Source organism: Macrobrachium rosenbergii, chromosome 5 (assembly GCF_040412425.1).
Source record: "Macrobrachium rosenbergii isolate ZJJX-2024 chromosome 5, ASM4041242v1, whole genome shotgun sequence".
In the NCBI taxonomy this organism is placed as follows: domain Eukaryota; kingdom Metazoa; phylum Arthropoda; class Malacostraca; order Decapoda; family Palaemonidae; genus Macrobrachium; species Macrobrachium rosenbergii.
In genome coordinates this window covers 52443994-52463711 of record NC_089745.1, presented here as the reverse complement: position 1 = coordinate 52463711, position 19718 = coordinate 52443994, and the positions used below count along the sequence as shown (strand labels likewise).

Here is a 19718-nt window from a genome sequence, read left to right as displayed (position 1 = left end):
TGAGTGACTGGATTTTCTTTCTTGGAATCTCTGTAAGACACTGATCTCTCGAAGTGGGAAAGATAGACGGCTCTGCTCAGCGTCGAGTTTTTCTGAATTATTCGGACGAGTCTTGACAGTCGCATCGTGAGACACCGTTGAACGAAAGAATGTGGTAGCAGCTTTGGTTATGATAGTGAGGCTCTCTTTCTCTCGCACTGTATCTGCAAATAAATATTTGTTCTCCAGTGCCTCACACATTGGAGTTGGTCGCATATTTTTTTCGTATTTGCTTTACATGACGCAATGTTGCTTACTCACAATCCTCTCCTGCCACTTGAGGAGGAGGCTGTGGAATGTGTTTCATAAGACTTGCTGCAAATGTTGCACTGACATACCTGCATTGCTGTCACTTGCCTTAGTTGATTGCTTCGTCTTGCGAAAGTGATCCGCTTCGTCTTCCATTAATCGATCGCTGTAGGCTGTCTTGTATTCGTTTTGTGCTGATCTTGCATGGCAAACAGTTAGTTTTATATCCCATGTCTCTGGATATATTGCAAGAGGGTTTTGTTTGGCTTTAACAGTCACAGTTGAATGTAGAGATTGAATACTTATTCCATTGCTATTGTAATGACAGGAGTATCACCGTGGGCATTACCTAAGGTTCTTCGCAGCGTCCCTTCGGCTCCTAGCTGCAACCCCCTTCATTCCTTTTTACTGTACCTCCGTTCATATTCTCTTAATTCCACCTGACATGCCACCCTCTGTAACAATTATTTCATAGTGCAACTGCTAGGTTTTCCTCCCGTTTTACACCTTTCAAGCCTTCTTACTGTCAGTTTTCCTGTCAGTGCTGAATGACCTTATAGGTCCCAGCACTTTGCCATTGGTCTAAATTGAATAATCCAATCCATTGACAGGAGTAAAACAAAATTTGACGTGGGACTTTTCCCCCTAATTGTGGGCTCCCGTCCCTTGTAACAACATCCACTGCAAAAGTGAAACAATATCTTCAAGGAGCTAAAGGCGCTCCGCCCCGTCCAGAACACACACACACACACACACACACACACACACACACACACACACACACATATATGTGGGACCTGGCTCCATCTGGTGCCGGAGGGCTGTTAAATGGCTGCGTAAGAATCGAACCACATGGATTACAGTAACCCCTTTATCTCTTCTTTATTCCGGACCTGACCTGATGGGAGGGGGGAAAGATAATAAAGATGGGGTTGGTTGGGGGCGGGTGGTGGGTGGATAGAAGGGCTACAGAAGGATTGCATCATCGTTGTAAGAACGAGAGGAGGAGCATCTGGGTGAGGTTTTGTGTGGTGTTCGAAAGTTTGACAACACAATAAGACCACGATAGGAAAAGAAACCTTGCAAAGCACCACTTAAGTCACAGCAGCGTCTTTTCCTTAAAAGTCAAAGAACAAACAAAAAATGTTTACGGCTGTCCGACAGAAATCGTTAGCTCTCTGCTTTGTTCCGTTGTATATCAAGGATAAGGAAAATAGCAATCCACTTGAAAACTACTTAAGTATATTAGATACCTGTTGGAAACGTGGAGTTTCCTGAATAGCTTCTGAACATCTAAGACTGGGTTTTCAGTTATTTCACCTTCCTCCTTAAGAAATGAATTTCAGTTATTTGAATATTGATAGAAAAGACTTTTATGTTTAAAAAACTTATTGCGTCAGATTTTTTTTGGTATCTTACGATACATTTCTTATGTGAAATATGTCAAAGGTTTTGATTAGGCTGTGGTCGTGTTCCCTAACTGATATTCTTTAGAAAATTTGTGAACTGAATCTTACCAAACGGTTTTGTACATGCATGCATACTAGTATTACAATTAAAATTGACACAATCTTTCTTTCCTTTCAGGGATTTGAGCAAGAACAAGCGACTGAAGTTAACCGAAAATGCCTTGAATAACCTGCCGAAACTTCAGACGTTGTAAGTGTCACTTTGGGTTTTGTAAATGTTCTATGTTTCCCGAAGTCACTCAATGACTTACGAGACATTTAGATTAAGTCTGCGTGAATTAAATTTTGCTCTGGGTGAATTAAAGGACACTGCATTCACATTCACGGATATGCAGTTGGTGAATTCAGGTAATGTGAAAATTTAATAACCCTCCTTATGCTGATTTCGTTTGCAAATTAATGGTGAATTTTCCCCCGTGGAATAATGTATAGCCTATGTGTGTTGACGTAATGCTTAGTTTATGTACTATATTGAAAGTATTATTATTATTATTATTATTATTCAGAAGATGAAACCTATTCACATGGAACAAGCCCAAAGGTGCCATTGACTTGACATTCAAGATTCCAAAGAATATGGCGTTCATTAGGAAGAAGTAAGAGGAAGTAAAGGGAGCTGCAGAACACAAATAAATTAATAAAAAGATGAAAGTGTATTAAAAGGAACGCATGATATCATCTAGGCTTTTTGATCAGCGAATATAATTTGTTTGAAACGGCAATAGCTTCGTAATATTTTTCCCTTTATCAGATAGACCCGACAGTCTGTGAAAGATTTCTTCTCCTCTAATAATACTAGCTGCTCTTATGAGCAAGAGCCCGTGCTGGCACAAAGCCCTACCTCGTTAAATTTAAATGCGAGATGAGATTCTCTCTCTCTCTCTCTCTCTCTCTCTCTCTCAGGCTTCGTGAGAGCGATTCCCCGCGGGAGAATGAACAGATGACTTGCTCTCGGTCGATTTCCAATTGATGCTAATGAACAGTGGAAATTTGTTTGGGTTTCAGGTTGAGAATTTCTCCCGGAAGACGTAGCAAGCATGTACGGTTGTGTGTATATTGTATAATGTGTGTGTGTATATGTATATATAAAATATATGTAATATATATATATATATATATATATATATATATATATATATATATATATATATATATATATATATATATTTATTATTATATATATATATATATATATATATATATATATATATATATATATATATATATATATATATATATATATAAATATACACATACATTTATAAATCGTCTGGTTTATAGAAAAAGAATCTCATCATTTTGTAAGGAGACAAAAATTGTTATTTTGATGAGAAAGTACATAATAGAGAAAGAAATATAAATCGATATTTTTGATGGTTTAAATGAATGCGAATATCCACGTTCGGTCAGCTGTAATTTTCTCCACATTAATTTAAGGTGAAATAATGTTGTAAAGGAGTTTTCCGCTCTCGTGATTTAGACGTGTTTTGCTTTACAAAAGAGTTTTTTTTAAGTCCACTTGTGTCGCTTGATTGACCTGCAAGTTTAATAGTCTTTTAAGAAAGTCAGAGTTGGTTTGTGTATTGTTTTTATATACGAGTATATAAAATGTTTGGCAAGCGAGCACCTGCCTCTTTTCCCAACAATACACTTGTGTATCAATAAAACTGCAAAAAAAAAAAAAAAAAAAAAAAAAAACATTTTTAACAATAATTAGTTACCTCTCGGCCTTTGGTTCAAATGAACGGTAAGGAAGGCCTGGGTGAACTTTCACCAGTGACTAATACGAAAATAATTAAAGATATATTTTCGAGCGCTTACACGAGGAACCGTGTCATGGTGGGCCGATACAAAGAACATTCTATGCAGAATGAATGAAGAGCCGTGGTTGACTCGGGTGGGGGATGATATACGTTCCGAGCTAATAATGGGATGTATGGAAGACACCCGTCCGAGTACAGTGACTCCCCTTGTATTTAGGATATAAATTAGGATATAATGGCCCAGGGGAAGTAGCCATCGGAGAGGTATTTATATGAGAGAGAGAGAGAGAGAGAGAGAGAGAGAGTTAGGTTATTGAAGAAGAACAGACCACTAGTTATTTTAGTGGTGAGAAAGATGCCATGCTGTCTGTGTGGGCCAACCCCCCCCCCTTCAGTATCTCCTCCTCTGTCGCTCCTCCTCCCTCTCCCATCTCTCCACGCCCCCCAACACGCAAAGGGCGATGAGCCCCTCCTTCGGCGTTCCCTGTTATCTCCCATCTCTTTAACCCCCTGTTATTAATTGCCTCCCCTGCGGCCATTTCCTTCATTCCTTCCATTTCTCCTCCCTTTTCGTCATTTACGTCTGTTGCCTCGTGTTTCTTTCGTGTCTCGTTTCTGTATCGATTATTCGCCGTTCCCCCTTTCTCTCCCCTGTGTTTTATTCGTGCCTGCGTGTTCACCCTTGTTTATGTCCCCCTCTCTTCTCCTTTGTTTTCTTCTTCTTCTTCTTCTTCTTCTTCTTCTGTGCATCGAGTCACACCGACCCCTTCTTGTTTTGCCTCACGCTTGTCGCTTTTGTTTTGTTTAATGTTTGTTTATTCTTCGTCTCTTTTGTCCTTACCTGTTATGGTTATGGTTTATCTTATGTCTCATTCACGTAATTTTTTTCTCTCCGGTTTACACCATCTCTCTCTCTCTCTCTCTCTCTCTCTCTCTCTCTCGTGGACTTTTTTGTTTTTTGCGTTAGGTTTGTCTCCGTTCCACTACGACTTTCTACCCCCTTCCCCCACCCCCACCCTCGTTACCCTGCCCCTACTACCGCCAGAAAAACCACAGCACACCTGGCAGAGGTTCTTCGTAATATCTACCTGTTCTGGCCTAAGGGGCTCAAATAACGTGGCCATGTTTTTTTATCCATCTTTTTCTCTGGGGATTTTTATTGGGGAGGATCAACTCATTTACGTCGTATAAAAATCAAGTCTCTCTCTCTCTCTCTCTCTCTCTCTCTCTCTCTCTCTCTCTCTCTCTCTCTCTCTCTCTCTCCGTTAGTATTTTATTCGTCTGTGTTTGATGTGATTGGAGCCTGGGTGTATAACAAGCCTATGTTCTGTGCTGTGATTGGGCAGTTAATTCCTTCCTCATTGCCAAAAACCATTACCTAGTAGAAGAGACTTAGGCCTATAGCCGGCATTCATGTCTGTGTGTATCCAGCGACCTTTCGATTATCATTGATATGTGTAATCTGTTAGGCCTATTAAGCCAGGAGTGTCGTTCGTGTACTTAGGCTGAGCGATCAAGGTCGAGGTGGAATAACAAGTACTGTACTTTCATTGTATGTGTTATGCTGCACGTCTTTTCGTCCAATAAAGTTAAGCAATCTGGTCTGTGTTTGGAAGGCATGTATGCACAAGCAAAACATTTCCTCGTATAACTTGTTTGTTATGACGTAAGCATTATGTAACGGCTGATGCTGAAATTCTACTATTTCTTTACTAGCTTCAAAACCAGTTAGATTTTGTTCAGGCACGGATTTGGTTTAGCTGTTCAGTTTGTCAAAGGAAAACTGGTTAGTGAATTCCTCTTAATGCTACTCGCTTTTTAGGATGGCAGTCCACATCGAAATTCTCAAGAATATAGTCCACGCCGATATCGCTCCGTATTGAAAACTTACAATGTAAATATGTGAAACAGCCTGTGCTGTGGATGTTTGATCCTTACCCCATACAAAAATGGGAAAAAAGCACGTTAAAAGAAGAAGAAGAAGAAGATACATACATACATATTACACTATATATATACAGTATATATATATATATATATACTTATATATACTTATATATATATATATATATATATATATATATATATATATATATATATATATATACTATATATACTGTATAAATATGCACACACGCAACATTCGTTCGCGTTAAAATAATATAAATGATTATCATTCCTTTTTTCGGGGACCGCATTTATGAGAGAGAGAGAGAGAGAGAGAGAGAGAGAGAGAGAGAGAGAGAGAGAGAGAGAGCCTTTGTTCGAAGAAGGAAATAGAAGAACGCCAGGTGTAAGCAACTCCTGGAGGCAGGAATTACCTGGTTCTGAAACTACACTTTGGAATTTCTCTCTCTCTCTCTCTCTCTCTCTCTCTCTCTCTCTCTCTCTCGGGTCTTTCGTAATGGCGGTGACTGTGTGGTTCTTAGAGCCGAATATTTGTGGTCGGCTTCATTTCAAGGAATTTCTTTTCCTTTTATTTCGTTCTTCGCCTTCGCTGCATTTCTGCGTTCGCAGAGCACTGATGTTTTGTGTCAGTTGCTTCACAAATGGCTTCGTGCAGCAGCCTTTTATTATTTCTAGAGCTGGCTTTAAATTTCGAAAGTTACAAGATCGCCGGAAATGTTGCAATGCTTCCTTTCTTTTTTTCCTGGTTCGTCATTTTTACGAATTGCAGTGACTATTCGTAGGCCAGGGACAGAACGAAAATGATAACAAAGGAAGAGAACGTCAGGAAATGCAACAGTTTTGATGTAAAGAGGAAAAAGATGAACATGACAAGAACAGGCGCAAATGCAGTTTCGTGTGGCGTTCCAAGTAAAGGAATTTGGAAAACCTAACGTTAATCTTTTGATGATTGATTGTACACAGACTGTATAATATGAATGTGCAGATGTTCTCTAACGAGGGCATCGGCCGTTTACATATCGATATTTTAGTTTGTGTACAACAGCTCTTGTAAAGTTCAGTCGTGGAACTGAGGTTTATTATCCGTTTATCCGTCTGCCAGTGTCTTTCACACCTCCCTTGTCCGTCATGCACAGATGTGCATGATGGAGGATCGCCCCGTTTGTCTGTTTGTAACCTCGTAACCTTGGTCACGATGTTCATCCTAAAAATCAAAGCCATCAGTACCATCAGTGTTTCTGGAGGACCTTCGTTATAGTGTCTTCTTCAACATTTCATTTATTGGAATGCTCTTCATCACCCAATATCGTCTTATTATTATCATCATCATTTGATGATCATTGTCATCTGTGTGTTAATGTCATCATCCTATTGACTTTATCGCGATTATACCCACCATCGCAAAGGTACTCAGAGCCTCTTGAATCACTTCTTGGATGGTGTTTTCCTTCCTATCTTTAGATGCCGTTAGGCATCCCAGAGTAGACGTTAATGAGGTTCGGCTATGGTCTCTTAACAACTTTACCAGCTGGGCAACACAAGCTTACCCTCAGTGCCATCTGTTGCCCATAGCGCCATCTGGTAGCCATAGGATCCCTCTGTCAGAAGATGATGCTGATTCTGCTGCCATAGAGCCTGGTTCTGCACAAGATATTTTTGGTGTTTAGATCTCTCTCTCTCTCTCTCTCTCTCTCTCACTAAGACCCGTCAGTTTAGTCATAGTATTTATAATTAACGCTAGATTATTTTGAATCACGGGACAACAACGGAAATCTTAAATCACAGTGTTCACAGGTTCTGTTATACAGTTGTGCCCTTGACGGATTCGGTTTATTTGGTAGAATTAACTTGGCTCGTAGGTAACTGGAAGATAGATATGGCTTTCGTGATAAGATATGATAGATTTATGTGGGGACTAACAACTTGAACATTTCATGTGAGATTCGGTAGAAGTAGAGAAAATGGTAATGATTGTAGAAAAGCCGCAGTTTCTATCCCATTCGTATAAAAAACTAACATTGATGAATATGAGTACGATTCTTTATAAACAGAGGGATTCTTTGGTAAGGGTGTAATATTTTAATTTGTGACAACATGCCAGGTGGAAGATATAAAGTCCCTCCATGATGTAAGCGGCGAATTTCGTCTATTGAACCCAACGCATCGGTAGGTGTGATTTGGCCCAGGCACCGGACGTGCGCTAATTAAACCTTCGAAGTCGAAGACCATAAATTCCAAGAACAAATTACAGGAAATTCGGGAATTACCACACAATGAACGGATTACAGATAAAGCCTCCGGTTCGGGCCGATTGTAGGTTTTTTTAACGCCAGTCTCTGGTGTCACGGCCGCCCGCGTGCAGAACGGATGTGACGTCATTGCAGTGTGAAGTATTTTCAGCGTGAGTCATTCTTTCCTTCGTTTTGGGTTTTTTTTTTTTTTTTTTTGGTGGGGTTGGTTGGGGGGAGGGGGTCTAGTGTTAGGGTCACTGGCTGACGTGGTCCCAGAGGGGCCCTCAGGTGAATGTATGTGGGGCCAGGTTTGAGGCGGCGGTTACACTTATACGAGTTTAAAGATATTATTATTATTATTATTATTATTATTATTATTATTATTATTATTATTATCTAGAAATTTGTTTATTAGGGTAATCGCAATGTCGATTGATCCAAAGCGAATATATGTGCCCCTTAGAAATAATGATCACAATGTACTTTGCAATCAGCGGACTTGGGCAATAGCGTCCTGCGGATGGAGTTGCTTTGACGTCACGACGAAGGTTCTGATAATTTGCACACAACTGTGGTGTAACACCGTCACTACAAGAATGAGCTAGATTTCTTGACAACTTCGTCGTCACAGATTATTGTTATTGTTTTAGAACTGAATAGAAAGTATTAACCGCCCAGTTTTAGTATAGCTGATCGTTTGTTCGTGTTTCGAGTGACGAAGTCAACAGTTATAAGCAATATTGGAACTTCATGTTTTTATTTGAATGTTCCTCAGTTAGACCCTTAACGTTAGGTTTAATTACGGGTTATTATTATCGACGTTATGGGTTTTAAATACACATCATCATTATTTATATAATTTAGGATTCAGTTGCAGGCCTTTACGAAGCGAGACTCAAACTTTTGCGAGAAAAGATCAGAAACCGTCCAGGTTTCATCGCAGTGAACGTCTCTAAATTTTCAGTTTTATATAACTGTAATACTGGAGGTGATGAATCCGGGTATGATGTTAAAACGCCATTTCGAAAGTCTCCATTCCTCAGAAGAAATCGGTCCTGAACTCACCTGTAGTCTACTAATAACAGGTCTATGAAATAACTCTGTCATTTTCATGATACGCGACAATACGGATAGTCAATAATAAACTTACGAAACGAACACATGCCGTATCTGGCTGTACACATGCGATGATCACATGTGTAGGAAGGTGTTTGTGGTGTATGTGAAGACCAGGCAGATGTGAAGGGGACGCCACGCTGTCTGTGCGGAGCGGTCGTCGACGGCGAGAAACCGTCGGAGAGATCTGTTAGGTCACCTACAATGGGGGCAGGGAGGGAGCCTCGGGGGGGAGTGGGTTAGTGGTTGGAGATTTGATGATGTTAGTTGGGGTGGGGAGTGTGGCCAGGTGGTTTGTGAACGGTGGGGGTGGTGGTTCGGGGTTAATGGAAAAGGTAGAGGTACCCCTGACGGGGCAGAAGAAAGGGGGGTGGAGGTGGTATCGGAAGAAACACTTTTAGGGTGGATACAAGGAGACCTTGGATACGGGGAGCTGGTGGCGCTTTCTGTATCGCAAACTGTAATTGACGTGGCTGTTGCAAGGAAGGCCTCGTATCGGCAAAGGTTGTTTCGTTAAATTTGAGACGCTTCTGTCATTGTGCCATTCTTAACTAGCCTCCAGTTGCATAAACGTTAGGGAAAGGTAGCAGGTGCGCGGAAGACCTGGACTTGGCCAGAAGAATGTTTTGTTAGGCGTAATGGTTTTGCTGGTGGGGCTCGAGCCACTATGGTAGATAGCTCAGAATATGATGGGTAGATGGAAGTCAGTTGTACAAACCATATTTGGTCTCTTTCTTCCCCCTCCCCCCCTCTCCTCTCTCATCCCCTCTCTCTCTCTCTCTCTCTCTCTCTCTCTCGTCTCTGTCGTGGTACAAGGTCCTGGTTTAGATACTCATTGTGGACAAATTACTTTTTAATACAATCTGATAGTGCGATTCTGTTTTGGAATGTGGTTTTGATAAGGCATCATTTAACACTTAATGAAGTGGAATTAACATGGACTGAACGTTATTGGCTCTGTTCTGTGTGACCTCCTGAACACTTAGTTTGACGATTTTTCGTATATCCAGTTTGGTGCGATTAGGGTTATAAAGAGCTGATTTTCTCAAACGATGGTGATGGTGGTTGGGTGGCGACAGGCAGTCTGGGATTCCCACTCACGATCACACGCATACACACACACACATACAGAATTGAACTATGGCCAGTGTTCTGCCTTGCAGTACCCCTCTTATTTTTATTATTTATAATCCGTAGTTTCGGAATTCCCAAATTTCCTTAGACAATTGCTTGCTTAAATGCCACCTCATCTAGCCGTATTCTCTCTCTCTCTCTCTCTCTCTCTCTCTCTCTCTCTCTCTCTCTCTCTCTCTCTCTCTCTCTCTCTTCACTACTTTTCTGGTTTCGTGCATTTTGTCTGCTTAATTTTCCATCCTCTCCTTCATTTAGGCCTCATCAAGGACCTCCCCTTCTTCTTCCTTGTGCGTACTCCCCCTCCCCCTCCCTGTAGCAGATCACGCCACCGAATGTTTCTCCCTCTCACTACCTCCCTCTACCTATCTGTCCTCCCTCCATCCCTCCCTCCACCCCGCACGTACTTTGCAATTGGTCAGTTGAACGCTTTCACCCCAAGACTCGTTTCTCATGTAAATGTGTGTGTGTGTGTGTGTGTGTGTGTGTGATGGTGGGCCGTAAAACAGGTGACTCATTTCATGGAACACACACACGTACGCACGCACCACTCGCAAAGATTGGGTTTAAAGCGTTTCGGGCTTTGTTGCAGAGCGATTGTGACCTTCGACGGGAGACATTTTGTTTTTCTGTGATATCGGCAGAATTTGTGATAAAATGTTCTGTTTTTTTACAGATTAATTCAAGAGTTTTTTTTATAAGTTTCTTTTTATTAAGTGTCTCTCTCTCTCTCTCTCTCTCTCTCTCTCTCTCTCTCTCTCTCTCTCTCTCTCTCTCTGCATTTTTCTCAAGTTATTCATTACAACTTTAATCCTTTTAACCAGGAGACCCTCAATTAATTGCACTGCAGGCATTCTTTACCTCCCATCCATCTGTCCCAACTTCAGACCACACTTTCTGCCAAGTGATAAAACAGCCAATTAACTTGTTAATTCTGATAGCTGCAGGACCTTACATTCTAGAACTTGATTGACGTTTGTGACCAGGGTCTCACGGTCAGGCTTTGCCCCAAATGTATCATAAGAGTTCTGTAGGTAAAGGGATTTGGTAGAATAAATTTGTGGGCGCTTGTAGTTATGTGGATGTTGTGGGGTTGTGTGGGCATTGTATGGTTGAGTCGGTGAGTTATTTTTTTTTTTTTTAGGGCGTTTATCGCTGTTCCCGCCGCCATAAATGTTAAATGAGATAAAGTATTTGCCAAAATATCGGGAGATCTGGCTCTAGTGAATCATAACGCACACATTAATTGGAAACCCTTCCAATATACTTCCAGTACCTTGGATTTTGTGACGCATTCATTTTTCAATAACGGTAAAGATAGAGGCCGAGTGGCGATATACTGTGTGTCCTTTACTGAGTGCGTTTTCTTCTCTCTCTCTCTCTCTCTCTCTCTCTCTCTCTCTCTCTCTCTCTCTCTCTCTCTCTCTCATTTCTTTTTACACCTGGGAACAGTATTAAGTTACTCGAAATGGCCAGGGAAAACAAACACATCGGCGCATTCCTCAATCGCAAATGACTGTTCCATTGCCCTGGATGCTGTTGATTTAGCTGGCGTGAATCACCGACGTCTTGCAGATGGTCACAGTTTAAGATGTGTTAAATCCGGCCGGCTTTGTATCATGTCCGATTTCACTCGATAAGAGAATAGTTGATAGTTGATAGAGGTAGTGAAACGGTTTGGGCCGATAGTTTAGCAGAGCACTCTCTCCAAACATCACTTGATTATTACTGTATTATTATTATTAATTATTATTATTATTATTATTATTGAAATCTAGGAGGACCTCGATTTCAAAACTTGTAGCCCGGGGCTAATTATTATTATTATTATTATTATTATTATTATTATTATTAAAGACATGAGTGATTATTATTGTTGTTGTTGTTATTAATAACTTTGTTTTCCCCTGTTGGCTTCCAGCATATATGTAAGAAATGAAGTTGCTAGTCTCATACCCTGCCCTGTGGATATTCAGAGGCATGAATGCCCACAGCGTCTGGCTCTCCTTGTGGTCACCCATACAAGTACTAACCACACCCAGCGTTGCTCAAGTTAGCTGCTTGATAGTTTGTGGACTTCTTATCGGTCGCTGTGAATGCATCGTGTAGCTTCCTGCTGAATCATTTGTAGTTTCCTGTGAAATCCTCTTTTAGGAAGTTTCACGGGTTTTTTCCCCTCTTTTCCTTTCTTTTGTGTCTTACAAAATGTTGGAGTTTTGATAAGTACTGTACTTGGCCGGCACCTAGCTCTTTCGTAAGGGGCACTTGGCATTCAGTAACCTCAGCCTGTGCCCTCTGCCGAAGACCAGCTGCATTTCTGCCTCGTATTCTGGCAAACAATGCTATGGCAAAAATGAGAACGCCTCCGAAGTAAGGTTACTCGGTACGATTGTTTTGGAGACTCTCTCTCTCTCTCTCTCTCTCTCTCTCTCTCTCTCTCTCTCTCTCTCTCTGTGTGTGTGTGTGTGTGTGTGTGTTTATAATTAACGAGTCGTTTTACTTTGTGGTGTTTAGCTATTAGGTGCAGATTGATAAACAAATATATTTTTATTACTACCCTATGGCTTCATCAAGTGATACTGCTCATGATGTGCATGTAATGTATGCCGTCTTAACATGCCTATTTTTCTGCAACGCAGCGGGACGGTACACGAAAAATGAGTGGTGTAACAGACGAGAAAACAGCGAGCCCAGAGTACGAAGCGTAGCCATTTAGAGCGAATTCGGCATTAATGCACAGCCACGAATAGACAGACACCTTGGCTCCACCTCGACTCGGCCAGTCTAATTTGTCCTTGCGATATATGCACTGCCCTGTCCTGGGTGTCAGCTCGATTGAAGGATGGTCAGGCACTGTTTATGCGGACGAAAGGTTCGGGGTTGAAATAGGTAGACGTTGCTCTCTCTCTCTCTCTCTCTCTCTCTCTCTCTCTCTCTCTCTCTCTCTCTCTCTCTCTCTCTCTCTCAAAGTATTGAAAGCTTTTTCCATGGCTATAGGGTGATGTACTTTGGTTCCAAAGCATCTGTTTTCGGGAAAATTAAATGAATGCCTTCGTAAATGGTCAGGGACTTAAATGTCATATCACCAGTTGTAACTTTAATAAATAAAACTTCAATTTTACTATAGTTGTTCTTTGTCCACCCTCTCTCTCTCTCTCTCTCTCTCTCTCTCTCTCTCTCTCTCTCTCTCTCTCTCTCTCTCTCTCTCTCTCTCTCTCTCTCTCTAAGGAGTACTGAAAGCTTTTTCCATGGCTATAGGGTGATGCACTTTGGTTCCAAAGTACCAGTGTTAGGGAAAATTAAATGAATGCCTTTGTAAATGATCAGAGAATTAAATGTCAGTATCACCAGTTGTAACTTGAATAAAGTTTCTATTTCATTATAGTTCTTCCCTGTGCATACAACCATAAATTTTATTTTTGAAGCGGCCACATACTAAATTTCAGTTAGTTTGAAAATCTTGTATTGTGGCATTAAAATTACAAGTCCGTAAAATCATACTAAGTAACGTTCAATTCTGCCGTGGTTTTAGTTTGGGAAAAAAAAGTGGTTCAAGGAGGTATATTCGTCTCTATGGTTGTAGAAGAGTTGTTTGTATCATTAATTGCAGGGATAATACTTTTGAATCGGTTATCTTTGACTTGAGTATAATTCTTTCCAGTCGCGTAAAGTGTAAATTGTGCGTTGAAGTGTATGATTTCCCCTTTTAAATTCCTTAACGTCACCTTTCTTTCAAGAAGTAAGCCTCAGATTTCAGGCCACGGATTTCAAGTTGGTTCAATTTCATCTGATAAATATATCAGTTTATCTTTGAAAATTGTCCTTGAAATTTTTGTTACTGGATGGAAACCCAGTAATCACGTTTATAGCAAAATCTCCCTAATTATAATATATACAAGTTATCCATTTATAATTCTAATGTTTCTAAGCTTTAAACCAAGGAGCTTATATGAAAGTTTCCAGATTGTAAGCGCATAATTCTACAACAAGGATTCGTATTGAATGTTTCCAGATTATAAACCAGGGATTTCTCTTCCGTATTTTGGATGACTGATCAAAGATAAGTCTTCTGATGTTGAGGCGGCGTCAAGGCTTAACACTTTCTCTCCTAACGGGATCTATTTCGAAAGCCTCTATTAAATCTAATGTGTTCCGAAGATAGTGACGGGTGTCATTCTTGCCATGCAGAGATTAATGGGGCATCCTTTGCTTGGTTAAGGTTATCCGGAATCTTTGTATTGACTTATAGTATAGTCAACATTTGTAAGTACAAAAATATTAGCAGACGGGACCAATAGATATCTATCGGTATTAGTTTTTAGGGCGAAAAAATAAGGATGTTGCAAGCAAGAACAAGTAAAATAATTGTATTATTCCTTATGCTCTCTCTCTCTCTCTCTCTCTCTCTCTCTCTCTCTCTCTCTCTCTCTCTCTCTCTCTCTCTCTCTCTCTCTCTCATCTGAAGGACCTGGTTGCTATATTGAGAGTCTTATCTAAGTCTTGTCATTGATAAATCAGTTTTGTTCAACGGCTAACTGGAGTTAGCTACAATTTATCTCTCTCTCTCTCTCTCTCTCTCTCTCGTATTCACTGTCGTCATGCTGATAAAGGTCAAACAGAGCAGTAAGTATGGTTTATTTGAGTATTTTTACGAATTATTGTCGTTTGTGAGAGAGAGAGAGAGAGAGAGAGAGAGAGAGAGAGAGAGAGAGAGAGAGAGAGAACTTAATTGAGATGTAGAATATGAATGTCAATAGGATTGGCCTCCCTCAACCTCTGCCTTCTCATCACACCGCGGTGTTTTTATTCCCATGTTTGGGTAAATGTTGAATGACGTCCCTGATGAAGCTCTGCAGGTATTGGGTGATCACTCGAATGCTTTTACGACTGCTTTGATGAGTTTACCTCTCGATGAATGGCTTAATGAAGTCTCGTCTGTTTGTTCGATCCACCTCGGCCGTTGGTCATGGAGAGAGAGAGAGAGAGAGAGAGAGAGAGAGAGAGAGAGAGGTGATGCAAAGGGTAGGACTGGGGCGTAATAAGTGCGAAAGTGGCCTTTTCTGTGACGCAATTGGGATCATGAGGGTGTGTGTGCGTGTGTGTATGTGTGTGTGTGTGTGTGGAAACAGGTCTGCGGGTATCTAGCTCGCATTATTTTGTATTCTTCTCTACCTCCTCCTCCTCCTCCTCCTCCTCCTCCTTTGCCACCACTTTTCAACTCCCACTGACTTTCCTTCAATTTCTTCCACCCCTTTTCCCTCCTCCCAGTCCGTTGTTCCACGTCGTCTCCTTCCCCGACATGATCTCGTTATGTCTTGCTTGATACAACTTGATACGACGCCCCTCCTTTTCCTAGCCCTCATATGCTTACATCCACCTCTCCCTCCTCCTCCTCCCCTTCCCTCCTCCCTCTTCCCCTATATCCTCCCCCTCCCAGTAACCCTACCTGTACCCGGAGGACCATTCGTTGGCCACCTGTTTCTTTCAAACAGGAATTCTTTTCTCTATTCGGAGAAGTGATTTCAGTTAGACTTGAGGCCACCCCACCTGTATTCGTGGGGCCCTGGGTAGAGCCTTGGTGGCCCAGGGCCGTATTTTATATGTAATTTTGTTTTTATTTTCGAAATGTAAGGATTCAGGGCTGTGACAGTGTGTGCTGTCTTTTGTCTCCTGTTTCTTGCATTGTCTTTTAATTGCTTTTTTTGAAGGTGAAGGTTTTTTCTTTATTTTGTTACGTTGAATACTAAGTATACTTATTTTATGTACCAGATTCTCAAAATAGTTTATCCTGAGAGAGAGAGAGATAGGATGTGATTGTTTATGTGATTCTTTTTTGTTTTGATTAAGGTCTTCTTAATCTACGTGCTAATGATTAAGAGATAGGCGCTTGGGTAGTTGATATATACGTCTCTTTTTTTTTTTTTATCTTCCCAAGGTCTACATAGTCAGGAGACCTGGGTTTTAATTCCCAAAGTACTGTGGGGCAGGTCGTTTCATATAAGGCTGCTGGATTGTTGGTTTAATATTGAAATTGTTTTACTCTCCAGATTTCATTTCAAACCTTTTATTGATCAGTTTTGCGTTCGTTTCGCCAAGTAATTTATGCAATTTTGCCCACTAATTTTCGACATGTAGCCTGTTGGCTGTTAGAAAATGTGGTTTAAAGTTTACCATGTGTCAAGGATACTTTGCAGTTTTATCACCGTGAAATGTTTGGTTAATTTGATTAATTTGCCCAGATAATTTTCTTGGAAACTTGTTTCAATCCCTTTTAGCTTCTGTACTTTATAAAAATGATTAACGTTATCATATTTACTCCATAATATCGAAGAAGCAAAGATTTTTAAAATTTAAAATAGAAATGGATGGAAAGGTATTTGGGAAATCAAAGAAAACTTAGCATTTTGAATTGGGAATTTACCCTTTAAATGGGGTTAGAAAGGAACTTAACTTTTAAGCAGGAAAGAAAAGAGAAAATGCTTTATAAATGGGAAAGAAAAGAGAACTTTCAACTTAAGCGTGGAAGATAAGATAATTTGCCTGTTACAGTAGAAGACAGGGAAAAAAATTGTCTTTTAAATAGCCAAGGGAAGATGATTTACTTGTGAAATAAGGAAAGGAGAGAAAACTTATGTGGAGGAAGGGAAAGGAATTTACCTCTCAAATGAAAAAAGGAAGCGAATTTACTTGTCAGAGAGGTAGTGGAATAGAATTTACATCTCAGATTAGAAGGAAAGAGAATTTACAGTGACGGGAAAAGAATTTACACTTTTAAAAGGGAAAGGAATAAATTTATCTTTCAGAGGGAAAAGTTAATATGATTTGCCTTTTCAATGCCGAAGGGAAGAAAATGTTCCTTTTAAATGACGAAGGAAATATAATGTACCTTTTACATGGCAAAGGGAAGATTTACCTTTTACATGACAAAGGGAAGAGAATGTACCTTTAAATGGTAAAGGGAAGATTTACTTTTTACTTGTCAAAGGGGAGAGGATTTGCCTTTTAAATGCCCAAGGGAAGAAAATGCACCTTTTAAATGCCCAAGGGAAGAAAATGCACCTTTTACATGACGAAGGGAAGAAAATGCACCTTTTACATGACGAAGGGAAGACATTGTACTTTTTAAATGACGAAGGGAAGATTTACCTTTTACATGTCAAAGGGAAGAGAATATACCTTTAAAATGGTGAAGGGAAGAGATACCTTTTACATGGCAAAGTGAAGAGGATTTGACTTTTAAATGACAAAGGGAAGAGATACCTTTTACATGGCAAAGTGAAGAGGATTTGACTTTTAAATGGCAAAGGGAAGAATATCTGCGTTTTAAATGGCGAAAGGAAAAGGCTTTACATTAAACGTAGAAGGGAAGGAAGGAAGGGTGTGCAGGAGAGGAGGGGGAAGAGAATTGAATTGATGTGAGAGAGCGATTGGAATCAGTTTTATTAGATCGAGTTCAGCTAAATTTGTTGCTAATGAACCTTGATGGGGAATTAAACTCACAAGTGGCTTTTAACAACTAAATCGGCTTTTACTGTTAGCTTCGTTTTGTGTATGCTTAATATGCAGGTTTTCTTGTAGCTTTTGTGTCATAATTTGGTCGTATAGTTTACTTTCTACAGCAATATAGATAGTATTTGTTTTTTGTTCCCTACATTAAGGAGAATAGTACCGTTGACAGCATTGTTGCACCCAACGACTTCGTAGTTTGTATTGCATAACTACGTATAGTGTATTTATAGTTTATTTCTGCTCTCTCTCTCTCTCTCTCTCTCTCTCTCTCTCTCTCTCTCTCTCTCTCTCTCTCTCTCTCTCTCTCTCTCTCTCCATAGTTTATTTCTGCTCTCTCTCTCTCTCTCTCTCTCTCTCTCTCTCTCTCTCTCTCTATATATATATATATATATATATATATATATATATATATATATATATATATATATAATGTATGTATTTAATGTATGTTTGCTCTCCGTTTTTAAAACGGTATACACTATATAGTACATGCATACCATAGAAAATTTAGGTTTTGTTGTCATTCGACATATAACTTGATTTTTGTTCCTACACGAAATACAAACATCGGTCCTTTACATTAGGAATTACTTACAGCGGAGCTGTAAGTAATTCCTAATGTATAGGACCTCAGGTTTGTATAGTTTGGAAAATACATTTTACTCTAAAAAATTGTGATTTTAAAAATTTCCCCTAGTCCTAAGAGTTGCAGATGCTATGAGCAAGAGAAGCAAGTTTGCCGGTCACGTGAATGCAGTTGCTTATCCTGACTTACTTTGAATGCTTTAAATAGTACAGATACACGTACATACACATTTATGTTTGTTTGGCGTCTTTTGTGTCTGTGTGATGTAATTACAGAAAAGCGTCATGCGTCTTCTTACTTAATTTTTAACAGAGCTTTATCTAGTATATGTGTAGTCTTTTGTTTCTTGTTTCTACGTAAATTTGAAGTGGGATGGTGGTTATTGTTACATTTCGCTGTCGTCATATGTATTTAATCGACTAGTTGTGGCTTTTTGTTAAATGTTTTTCCCAAACTGCGATCGATCGTAATGTTTAGTTAAAGAAAATTGAGCACTTTTTCGTAATTAATAGTGGTCGGTGATTTCACCAAGATGATGTCCGACTTTATTGATCTTTAATTTTGAGAACATACGGACCCTTTCATCTAGTGTAGAATGACCATACTCCCTCCAAAAAATTATAGATACAGTCAACAGTGCCATACTCTCGGAGGTATCTTTTGCTGGTGCGGTTCACACACAGTTATACTTTAGTTATACCAAATACAGTGCGGTCGATTCTTAACATGATGTCGTAAGTAAATTTTTTATAACACATCAGTCAGGTAGTTATATTAGTGGCAGTGTTTAACCATGAATAGTTTGTTGTGACGTTAAAATCACAGGACTGATATGTTACTGATTGGCCAGTGTGTTTATGTAGGCACAGAATTCGTCTTTATAAACAATACCTAAAAGGCTTCAGTGTAAAAATAAGTAGTTCGATATATTTGTTCATTAATGATATCTTTCTAAGTATATTTATTTTCATGGCCTTAAGTGAGTTTCGTTTGGTCGTCTCTACCTGTATTCCGTGTGAAATATAGTTCTACCAGTTGACACCAAGACTACAACCTGTCATGGAAAATACTGGTCTTGCTTCAAGCCATTCGACATAGTAAAGACGAATAGAATATGTAGAATTCAAATGAAAGCAGAGTAGATAATTACCTAATTTTTGTTAGGCTCGAATTCCAGTGCCTCTGAATTTCAGATTCTTAACACTGTGTATTCGTGCACAGTCAGCTTCCCCATAGTCAAGATCCTTGTTTGCCCGTTCAAGTAATTTGCATCTCCTCCGTTTTCTTTAAAGGCTGAGCTAAGCTCTTCTAGCGAACGTTGAATTTCTCTGCGAATTCCAGCTTCGTCGACATCTTCATTTGGATTGAAGAGGTACACAAAAACCGACACATTAACGGGGCACAAGCGCCGTACGAATCACCAGAATTTGTAGCACACTATACTGTCCCGTATACGTAGCCACTGCGTGTTAATTAACGCACACGGCACGTACAGTAGACTATTCAAGATATATCCCAAGAACTATTATTAAAGAAAAATTTGTTTAAGAATTCAGCAGATTTTCCCAGAAAACTTTAAATTAACCAACGAATAGGCGAGGGCCTCCAAAAATAAGCTCAGAGGAGATGATACATTCTCTTAACTGTCGAAGAAATCCAGGAAACCACTGAGGAATGTTTTTTTTAGGAGGTTTCTGATTTTAGATGCTTAGAATTG

General features: G+C 39.8%; 1 protein-coding gene across 1 annotated transcript in view; it reads left to right on the top strand.

The window, feature by feature from the left end:
• lbk (lambik) overlaps positions 1–19718 on the top strand; it is a 95526-nt gene that overhangs the window by 52254 nt on the left and 23554 nt on the right. Inside the window, exon 2 of the mRNA XM_067104310.1 lies at positions 1876–1947. Coding sequence (XP_066960411.1) covers positions 1876–1947 — 72 coding nt within the window. The remainder of the gene's footprint in view (positions 1–1875; positions 1948–19718) is intronic.